An 11432-nucleotide genomic window follows, 5' to 3' on the forward strand; every position below is an offset into this window, starting at 1 on the left:
TAAAGTAAAAGATAAAATCTATGTGACAGGATTGTTTTTGTGCGTCATGTGACAGACGGAAGCTGTTGGGGCCTCTTTGGTATCTGGGTCTTCTCACTGGGCTTCAGGAGTAAACGAGTCATTTAATCGGTTGCTGTTAGATGTTTGTCTGCTCAGGGCTTCCGTACAAACATGGCGCTCCGTGAGGATGACCTCCTTCTGGAGGACAAGTCCATCACCGCCATTAGACCCGCCCCTAAATGACTGACATTATAAAGACGAGTATAAGATACACTTTTGTAAGTTGTAAGATTTCAAATGAAACTTGTGTCGATAGATCGATCCCTCGTAGCTCCTCCCCCTAACCCACGGACCCCAGCCGATACACCTGAAGGCCCCCAGGTAAAGCTCCGCCTTGTCCCCACCTCGTCAGATGATGGAGTCTGGCCTCCTGACCACTCACGTGCTCAACGGCGCAGACGGCGAGCCGGCGCCCGGCGTGGCGCTGAGTCTGCACCGCCTGGACCCCCCACTGATGGTCTGGAGCCTGCTGGGCCTGGGGTACGAACCCTCACCACTTCATCACTACATAGAGAGGAGCATTTATTTATAAGTAGATATCACGTGTAGGACCACGGATGAAGATGGACGCTGCTCTGGACTCGGCGCCCGCGAGGCTTTGCGTCCTGGAACCTACAAGCTGCGCTTTGAGACGGGCTCCTTCTGGGAGAGCCGGGGACGGACGTCCTTCTTCCCCTACGTGGAGGTGAGTCCCTGAACTCATCACGTTCACTTAGAAGGTCACCAGGACGGGCTCCTTCTTTCAATTCAGTGGATCCTTTACGCTCGTGTTGAGATGTAGAAGAAGTACAAACATCACTCAACATTTCAACATAAAAAACAATAGGATTTGTTCCCATGGATCTTTTCAGACACACTGGTCTGCACAATTATTTATTAGTATTAATTGTGTGTTTGTTCCTGTGTGTTTCCAGGTTGTGTTTTCCATCAGCGACCAGCAGCAGAGGATCCACCTCCCTCTGCTGATGACTCGCTTCTCCTACAGCACCTACACGGGAAGCTGAGGGGGGGGGGGCACTGTGCTTCATCTCAGTCTACTTTAGTATTTGCAGTAAAATGAACATTTTGAAACCTCATCATCATTGATTGAACTTTATTTTACATTTTATTTATTTCTGTATTCTTTGTATTCATGCAAAAAATATAAACAGCTGCAAGCTGAAATCGTTGGTTCATTCTAAATTTAAATCGTATTAATATTTAACCTTTTTTTCCGAGCAGAAATTTCATACATTTGATTGTTTCAGCTGTTTAATATCTTTGATAATGATTTTTTTTTAGAAAAATTGATGGATGAACTTATATACCGTTTGTACCGTGCATTTCATAATTTTGAGAATTTTAAGAATAACTTATGTTATAATACAACAAAATTGAGAAAGAAAAGAAATCAGACTAATCAACAATAAAAAATAGTGTGAAGGTTGTCCTTTTTCTTCTTAATTTGTATTCTTCATTTTTGCTTTATTCCACCTAATTAATTACATGAATTTCTTCTCACAAAGAAAATATTTTTAATATTTTAAGTATATAGTTTTACCTTTACAGTATGTCATTTTGTAAGAGTAATAAAATGAAAACCGCACAGTCATTCCGTGTTTTGGTAACACGACGGTTGAAGACGGCGTAAACGTCTCTCTCTCTCGGCCAATCAGAGAGAAGGTTTCCGATGAGGACCCAGTGCTGGCTTTCCTGATGCCTACATGTAAATAAGCAATGTCAAAGATAATTAAATCAATAAGTGACGTCACACCGGTTATATGTCATGTTTATTGTAGTATTCACCCGTTGTACGATCCTAATACTTGTTATAATTAGTAAATAAATGACGCTTCGTAAAGGTTTCCAGCAGGCATCTAAAGAGACGCTCCATCCGGCTTTTACATCACCCTCCCGTTGACTTTTCACGCCGTTATTCAATAACATGAATTGGTTCCATGCGATGAAGTTCGGAGCAGGAATTTAGATAAAAATTGTAAAGTTTTGGCCCTACGGTTTCGTCGCTCGGAGGCACGGGAGGATGTCTCAGATGCTGAGGCTGCTCTCGGCCGTTGCCTCTCCTCTCTGCCGGGCCGGAGGGGCCCGGGCTCGGCTCTCCGCGGTGACCGCGGGACGGCTCTTCTCAGCCGGGTGTCGGACCTCCTCTGCAGCGGTGAGTGAAGTCGCAGCTTTTCGGATGAATAAAAGAACCCAAGAAGCCCACGAACCCCTCGGTTCATTTATGAACAACACGTTATTTATTTCCTGTGTTTCCTACTTGATGTAAAAGTAGCGTCTGAAGGGATTTGACGCACTTTAGCCCGGCTAGTTGCGATGCCGCTTGTGAAATCGGTAAATTCAGTTTGTTTCGTTGATATCTAAATAATTAGAGAATATAAACCTACATGAAACATCCCACCTGGCGAATTACAACCTACTTGTTGATTCGGCTTCAGTCAAATGCAGCAAATCACAACTCGCTGCTACGCACTTTGTAAGACTTCTGCTGGCGAAGTTATATTTAAGATAATGACGTCATAATGAGGCCCGTTCAGGTGTCTTTCTTCACCCCATTAAAGCCACCAGGAGGGACAATTAGTGCTCTGCTTCATCAAAGAACTGTTTCTCCGTCTTAAAGCTTCACTGTCAACGTCCCACTGGTCTATTCTATTCTCTCTTTAATGACTGTGGATCGTCGTTAAGTTTATTTAATAATCTCTTCATTTGAACTAAAGAGTTCTTTACAGCAGGAAGAATGGACCTGGTTGTTGTCCACAGACATTTGTCCTTGTGGTGATTAAACATAAAGGTCCAGTGGATGTGGACCATGTTGCCCACATCTCATTCATTCTCTTTGTAAAACCGTGACCTTCCCCGGTGGAGGTCGAGCTCTTGTAGTTTTTTCATGACTCTCTCTGGTCGCTCTTGTGTTTTTCATCATTTTTATTTATTTGCAGAACGTCTCTCGGACTCCAGCGAAGCTTCTGACGTGTCGCCGGTTTCAGTCATTTCAGCGGCGACTGTTCTCCGCTGAGCCGAAAGGTGAGATCTTCTGTTTGAGGGTCGGCTGCTCGTTTTTAGCTCATTCAGCGCCGCGCAATATATTTTCAAATCAAGTTTTATTCAGACGGCAGCAGAAAACAAATGAAAGTATCCTAATCGTATGGATTAATACCAGAAGCGACATCTTGGGGTGAAAACTGATATATTACAAAATAAAAGTAGGTTTGTCTGATGGACGCATGTGAATTCCAGATGGAAAAGGGGGCGGAGCTTCAGGAGGCGGGAAGAGAGGCGGAAAAGACTGGTGGAGCCGAATGCAAAAGGTGTGTGTGTGTGTGTACCTGTGTGTGTGTGTGTGTGTGTGTGTGTGCGATACGTGCCCCCCTGTCCCCTCTCATGTGTCTCTGCTGTCTCCAGGGAGACTTCCCCTGGGACGAGAAGGACTTCCGGTACCTGGCCATCGCGGCGGCCGGCGTCGGTTCGGTTCTGCTGTTCTTCTACTTCAGAGACACCGGGCGGGAGATCAGCTGGAAGGAGTTTGTGCACGGCTACGTGAGCAGAGGCATGGTGAGGACGACGGGACGCGCGTCCCACTGATGGGGGAAGGAACTACTTTGGTTAGAACCAAGTGAGTCATGGATGTACTTCTTGTGCAGGTGGAGCGGCTGGAGGTCGTTAACAAGCAGTACGTCCGAGTCATCTTGGTGCCGGGGGCCGACGCCGACACGGTGAGACCCACCTCGTGTTTCATTTCCCTCTTCTGCCAAACACACGGAAATAATGGGACCACAAAGAGCTGCCTCCATGTGTTTAAATCACTAAATGTGTAACAATCTGAAATAAATCTCAAATTCCTCCTACAAAGACACAACAGGAGCCTAAAGATTTATGAAACATGTTTATTGCAGATTCATAAATCTGAAGATGTTAAGAAACAAACCACATGGTGCATTTGGTTGTTTAATCCAGATCAAACCCTTAAAGCGTTCCTTCTGCCCCTGGTGGCCGACGTCAGTATCACGACCCCAGAGAGAAATGTGTCTCAGACGTTGTTCTTTGTGCTTCCTCTGGTCGGTGGAGCAGAACTACGCCTGGTTCAACATCGGCAGCGTCGACACCTTCGAGCGGAACCTGGAGGTGGCGACGATGGAGCTCGGCCTGGAGCCGTCGCGCCGCCCGGCCGTCGTCTACAGCACGGAGAGCGACGGGTGCGCGTTGAGCCGCCGTCGCCGTGGCAACCTTTGTGATCTCGCTCGTTTGTCCTTCTTTTAATGGTCTTTCTTTAATGTTCTTTCATCCCAGCTCTTTCCTGATGAGCATGATTCCCACCGTGCTGCTCATCGGCTTCCTGCTCTTCACCCTGCGGCGGGGGCCGATGGGCGGGGGCCCCGGCGGCGGCAAGGGGGGGCCCTTCAGCATGAGCGAGTCCACGGCCAAGATGATGAAGGACAACATCGACGTGAAGTTCAAGGACGTGGCGGGCTGCGAGGAGGCCAAGCTGGAGATCCTGGAGTTCGTCAACTTCCTGAAGAACCCAAAGCAGTACCAGGACCTGGGGGCCAAGATCCCCAAGGTGCACGCACTCGGGGAACTTCTTCACCATTTAAGCAGCTCTTGACCACTGCGTTCTGAACGGGGCCCTTTGTCTCCCCCAGGGGGCCGTGCTGTCGGGGCCCCCCGGGACGGGGAAGACGCTGCTCGCCAAAGCCACGGCCGGAGAGGCCAACGTCCCGTTCATCACCGTCAACGGCTCCGAGTTCCTGGAGATGTTCGTGGGCGTCGGCCCCGCCAGGGTGAGAGGAGATCTGTGTGTTGGACGCCTTCTCATCCGCAGGGGGATGTCAAATATTCCGACTGACCTCGAACGCATCGCGCGTGAACGCTTCGGTTAAACTCTATAAATAAAAGGCTTTTGATGGAATGTCTCCTTGATTCACCAACAGTCACGTGACATAGTTGACTCCTCCTCCCTGACAGGTGAGGGACATGTTCGCCATGGCGAGGAAGAACGCCCCCTGCATCCTCTTCATCGACGAGATCGACGCCGTGGGCAGGAAGAGGGGCGGCGGGAACTTCGGGGGTCAGAGCGAGCAGGAGAACACGCTGAACCAGCTGCTGGTGGAGATGGACGGTGAGAAGAAGCTCCGCCTCCGGCGCCCTCGTTTCAAACGTCTTCTTCTCTCCTCAAAGCTTCCGTTGTTTTTACCTTTTAGGTTTCAACACGGCGACTAACGTGGTGGTTTTAGCCGGAACCAACAGACCGGACATCCTGGACCCGGCGCTGATGAGACCGGGTCGCTTCGACCGACAGATCTACATCGGTACGGCTCCACGCTGATTGGTCGAAGTCCTTCTAAAACATCAGAGTGTCGTTGACGTTTTTCATGTCGAGCGTTTATTTCAAAAGTTCTTTAGTTAATTAATGAATAAAAGAAAAGCAGAAAACTACTCGAGTGATTAAACGTTTATCAAAAGTAACAATAAATGTACTTTAAGCACCAATAAGACGGCTCCATCTTCCAGAGTGAGTTTTAACATCAAATTAATACTTTTATTAATAATTGATCAACGGTTCTGATCTTTAATCCTGGTTTAAATCCCTGAGCTGCAGCTTCTTAAAAAAAAACATGTAAACAAACAAGTAACCTTTTCATTTTCTTTAATTCAGGTCCTCCGGACATCAAAGGCCGAGCCTCCATCTTTAAGGTCCACCTGCGTCCCATCAAGCTGGACCCCAACATGGACAAAGACCACCTCGCCAGGAAGATGGCCGCCGCCACGCCGGGCTTCACCGGTACGCTGCCGAGGCTTTGATGCAGTTTTAATATAAAGTTTAAAGTTTATTATATTCTGTAATCTGTTTACTGAGATTTGGGTCACATAGAGATGTTCTGATGAATCTCTTCATGAAACAAAGTATTAAAATACAATTTCATCAAATATGCCGATTTACAACTTGTTATAGAGTAGATTAAATAATAATATAATAATAAATGATGAAGAGGAACGTGTTGTGCTCCGCCTCCAGGCGCCGACATCGCCAACGTCTGCAACGAGGCGGCGCTCATTGCTGCTCGCCACCTCAACGCCTCGGTCAACGGGAAGCACTTTGAGCAGGCCATCGACCGCGTGATCGGAGGTCAGCCGTCGCCGCGCTGCCCACAGTGTGACCACCACCACAACAACAACAACAACATGTGTTTGTGTCTCCAGGGCTGGAGAAGAAGACTCAGGTGCTGCAGCCCGGCGAGAAGAAGACGGTGGCGTACCACGAGGCGGGGCACGCCATCGTGGGCTGGTTCCTGCAGCACGCTGACCCGCTGCTGAAGGTGACCTTTGACTCTGAGAGAATCTGTTCTGCCTGAAATAAATGATGACGGGACGTACATGACGTGCCCCCCCACCCCTCCCCCCCAGGTGTCCATCATCCCCCGGGGGAAGGGGCTGGGCTACGCGCAGTACCTCCCCAGGGAGCAGTACCTGTACAGCAAGGAGCAGCTGTTTGACCGGATGTGCATGATGCTGGGGGGCCGCGTGGCCGAGCACGTCTTCTTCCAGCGCATCACCACCGGCGCTCAGGACGACCTGAAGAAGGTCACGCAGTCCGCCTACGCGCAGGTACGTGCACGAGCAGCCTGCTGGGCCACTTCCTGTTTACGCTCACGTGACACGTTTTGGTACCTGACGCGCTCGATCTCATTAGTGTGACGTAACCCCTTCCCAGGTGGTCCAGTTCGGGATGAGCGACAAAGTGGGCCAGGTGTCCTTCGACCTGCCCCGGCAGGGCGAGATGGTCCTGGAGAAGCCGTACAGCGAGGCCACGGCCGAGCTCATCGACTCGGAGGTCCGGGCGCTGGTGGACCGGGCCTACCAGCGCACGCTGGAGCTCATCCTGGAGAAGAAGGAGCTGGTGGAGCTGGTGGGACTCGATGCATCATTTAATGCTCATTTAACCTCAGAAGAACTTCATCTACACAAACAAAACAAACTGTGGGAGGGGCTATCGCTGACCTCCTCTGTGCTCCTCAGGTGGGGAAGCGCCTCCTGGACAAGGAGGTGCTGGACAAGGCCGACATGCTGGAGCTGCTCGGTCCGCGGCCCTTCGAGGAGAAGTCCACCTACGAGGACTTTGTGGAGGGGACGGGGAGCTTCGAGGAGGACACCAGCCTCCCTGAGGGCCTCCGGGACTGGAACAAGGAGAGGGGGGAGGGGGAGGAGGGGGGTGAGGAGGAGAAAGCGGAGGAGGTGGGAGGAGGCAGCAAGGAGGCCACCAGCCCCCCTCAGAACAAACAGCAGGCGGTGTAACGGGGGGGGAAACTTCCAGCTGTAAGAACATCACGGAGCCGGCTGCTCGCAGGTCAAAGGTCAACGAGGGTTCATTCGATGCGTCCACCAGCGAAGTCCGTCGAACAGATGATTCCTTCAAGGACTGGAATGAAGGATCAGACAGGAAGTGGCTCCAGGAGACGGTTTTTAGTGTAAATGATGCTCATTGTTGTTATTTGTATTTATAGAGTTTTGATCCCCGGCTGACGAGAACTTTACTGCAAAAAAATGTAGAACATTTTGCAGGTTTAAATATTTTCAGGATTGAGAAGTGATTTATTTGCTCAGTTTCTTTTTTAATGAACTTGTGAATAATAAATCCACAGCGACCGTCTGTTTGAGCTCGACTGAGTTTCTTTTCATCGTAAAGATCAAAACACCAAATATTTGAGTTCTTGAAAGGTTTCTGCTCATTTTAAATGTTCCTCAACCTACGAGATGATGAAATCAGACTATTGTGATTATTTTAAATCAACAATCTTGTATTTGGTGGAAAATTCTTCTTGAATGTAAAATCTCATAAAATGTTGAGTAAAACATTTGTAATCTTAATAATTTTGGTTAAAGCTGGACTATAAAGAATATAACACTTAATGTTTGGTCCTTCTGTTTGAATTATGACCTTAAATAATGTTAAATGTGCAGGACGCAGCTTGTTTAATGTTTTGCCAAACATTAAAAAAATATGTATAACGTATCACTATTTACAAATATTGGTTTGATATATATATTATATATATTTTTTATAATAATGTTGTACCTATTTTTAAAAAATCTTTTCTTTTTTGACCCTACATATTTTGACTTTTTTCACAATATTATTTTTCCCATGACATGACTGGAATGATCTTAGATGGAGCAACCTACACGTCCCTGTCACTAATGCCAAATGCCCCACATTTCTGTACTTTAAACCTTATCTGGGTTCAACCCTCAAGGGACATGGTGGCTCTTCCTAAATCCTTTTTTAGTTTTGGGTAACTGACATTTATAAAAAATCATAATGGGATATTGCCCCAGAGACGGATTGGTGCATCTTGGAGGATCAACCATGCTATTCATCCTTCCTGCATTGGTGAAGGCACAAGTGAGTTGAATTTGAATGTAACAGAGAATTGGAGGGTGGATGCACTTAAAAGGGTAAACAAATCTACACCCTGTGCCAGACTGTCAGTTTAAGGTTTGAAAAATGCCCTCAGAGGCTGTAATAAGTTTCATGTCAGCGTGACCACATCTGCTCATCTTCATCCGGCCTTCTCTCCCGTCAAAAAGGTGGAACCCTGCATTAGCATGCTAATAGGCTATGTAGCATGGCTAATAAGTGCTAAAAGCAAAGCAATTAACATCAAATTTAGTCAATTCATCATCATTCAAAAGATTTCTTCATCATTTTTGACAATGCCATCATAACTCAAGTGAACACGCCTTGTGTTTCTGCATAACCCCCAGGGTTCACTTCTCTGAAACAACCAGTGGGGACAATGCCCCCACTACTACCTCCGCGGTAGTGCACTCAAGACTTGGCGGGTGGGATTTGAACCCACTGGCGGTGCGCACAGAGGCTTTTGGCACCCTGCACTCACCCCTACACTACCAGTCCTGGTCACATTTTGGCAACTTTGATTCTCCTATTTAACCATGAGCATGTGAGTTAAACTTTAAAACTCTTTTAATTGTTATTTCAACATCTGGGCTTGAACCCACAACCTTCAAGTGTGCAGTGCAGGGGCTTATGTCAGCAGCTCTTCCGCTGCGCCAATTCAGCACACACTAAACAATCCTTTGTTTGTTGTATTTAACCTTGAGATTGCTACTCAAACCTGAAGTAAAGCCAAAGTCTCAAACCCAAGACTGGGCTTGAACCCACAACCTACAGGGTAAGGATAGTAGCTCCTCAGCTCTTGTGCTGCACTACCTCACCATGCACAAATTACATTTTGGTTTCTCGTATTTAACCTTGAGACTGCTACTCAAACCTCAAAATTCTTTCAAAGCAGAAGTGATGTCTGCATGAAGGGGGCATGAACCCACAACCTCAGACAGCAGGTTGGAGCCTGCAGCCCTTCAGTTGTTCCCTTGTGCTATTCAAGCACTTGCCTCATTGTGTCCGTTTCTCGTATTAGACCTTGGGATTGTTTACTAAACCTCAAAACTGTTCGAAAGTTTACAGTTTGAAGCCCTGACTGCAACCAAACCCTCCTTCTGAGAGAGCAGGTTTGAACTGAGGATCCTCCACACTTCAGCCTTCCTGCTATCCCCCTGCACTGTTCCACCACACACCTGTTGATGCTTTTGAATCCAACCTCAATTCTCATAGATTCTCAGGCTGCTGGAATTGGTTGAACAAAAATAAAAATCCATGTGAAAAAATTACTTCTCACTGTTCTCAGGTCAAATATTTATGCAATTAAAATGCGATTAATTTCGATTAATTCATTACAAAGCCTCTAATTAATTAGATTAATATTTTTAATCGAGTCCCGGCCCTAATATTAATATCTGCTGTGTCCATAAATAGTTAATTATATCATTGGATTATTAAAAGGTGTTTATGAACAAAGCACTTTGACCTAAAGTAATGTATTAAAGCCTCTGATGTGAAATCAAGAAACAAAGATCTGAATAAAGATTCTTTATCAAAATGTAAAAGCACACTTTCAAATGCACGTTTGATAATAAACTGCTGTAGAGATTCAAGGAACTAAATAATAAATGCAAAGGAGAGAATTATGAATTATTTGGAGGCTCTCGTCAGTTTCCTGAATCTACGAAGAAAAAAACAACTTTAATAGAAATATTTATTTCACCAACAAACTGCTCTGAGATCTGAAATGTTTTTATGAGAGATGTTAAATTAACCCTGAAACACAAATAAATGCTGTTTAACAAATGTAACAACGCACCATTTTTAATTATTTAGTCTTAAAGACTAAAGAGAAAGTGGAATCATTTTTTTCATTTACAGAAAACCCCACTAAAGTGTAAAATGTGACGCTCACACGTTACCTGTGTGAGCGTCTAAAGGAGTAACTGGTCACATGACATTCAGCCAGTATCCTTCCGTTGACCTTTGACCTCACGCAGAGCTTCAAGTATCTCGTCCTGGCTTCATGATTCAGGCTCAGTCTGAATGTGAAACGTAAAAAACTGTATAGATGAATTAACTCAAAATCTCAATCCTTAATTTTTAATCCTACTTTTTTATTTAATTGGAAATTATTTAAATGTAAAACTCTACTTTGTAAACAACATTCCAGTAACGTGTATCTTCTCAAGCTGCTCGTTACGGCCAGTGGGACACGTCCAAAGGACAGAATCAGGTTATAGTCATTTAACTCCACCCACTAGCCGTAAACACGCCCACTTGTCGTTTTAACTCCGCCCACTGGGAGCTCGTCTCAGATCTTCTGTTGTCTCTTATGGGAAGTAAAATCCTTTGGTGACCTTGCTGGAGTTTTTTTTTCTGTCCTCTTTCTCTCCCGTCTTCTCCCTCGGAGCGACCTGATTGGTTCGTACTTCACGTCCAATGGTGGACGAGCAGCGAGGCGAGTAGAGAGGCGGAGAAGACTGACAGCGACAACAAGATGGCCGCCGCGCCGCCGCATTCCTTTGCATTTTCCTGCACAAGAACAAGAAGAAAAAAGAAAAAAATATATTTACTATGTATCAGTACTCTGTGATACTATTACGTTTGAACTCAAATATACAATTAGTACATCATAATGATGATATGAATTGTCAACATCTCATGTTTTACACTCAAATACTGGGTACCTCGTATTAATACTCACCTTCGGGTGGTAGTCGTGGCAAGACTGCGGGCGCCGCCGCACCTTCTGGGACTTCATCCTGTTGCACTTCACTGTGGCGTTATGTTCCCCCACGTTAAGGACGAACCGATGAAGTATCAAACAGTACTCATAACAGTACTTATAACAGTACTCAACATTACTTATAACAGTACTCATAACAGTACTCATAACAGTACTCATAACCGTACTTATATCAGTATCATAACAGTACTTATAACAGTATCATAACAGTACTCATAACAGTATCATAAC

The 11432-nt window shown here is 46.0% G+C and overlaps 2 protein-coding genes across 2 annotated transcripts; both read left to right on the top strand.

Annotated features, from left to right (window-relative positions):
- The first annotated feature begins 415 nt into the window (after positions 1-415).
- On the top strand, positions 416-1064 carry LOC119195690 (5-hydroxyisourate hydrolase-like). Its single transcript, XM_062562755.1, has 3 exons — positions 416-540; positions 610-745; positions 975-1064. Exons 1-3 carry the CDS (start codon positions 416-418, stop codon positions 1062-1064), a joined length of 351 nt encoding a protein of 116 aa, XP_062418739.1.
- Positions 1065-1950: 886 nt separating this feature from the next.
- afg3l1 (AFG3-like AAA ATPase 1) lies at positions 1951-7702 on the top strand. The gene is made up of 16 exons (XM_037450829.2): positions 1951-2212; positions 2997-3081; positions 3295-3365; positions 3460-3609; positions 3699-3770; positions 4126-4250; positions 4345-4615; positions 4698-4835; positions 5020-5173; positions 5256-5363; positions 5711-5836; positions 6071-6181; positions 6256-6371; positions 6460-6660; positions 6767-6961; positions 7072-7702. Exons 1-16 carry the CDS (start codon positions 2081-2083, stop codon positions 7345-7347), a joined length of 2331 nt encoding a protein of 776 aa, XP_037306726.1. The 5' UTR covers positions 1951-2080; the 3' UTR covers positions 7348-7702.
- The last annotated feature ends 3730 nt before the right edge of the window (positions 7703-11432 follow it).

The sequence above is a fragment of the Pungitius pungitius genome, chromosome 6, assembly GCF_949316345.1.
Source record: "Pungitius pungitius chromosome 6, fPunPun2.1, whole genome shotgun sequence".
NCBI lineage: Eukaryota > Metazoa > Chordata > Actinopteri > Perciformes > Gasterosteidae > Pungitius > Pungitius pungitius.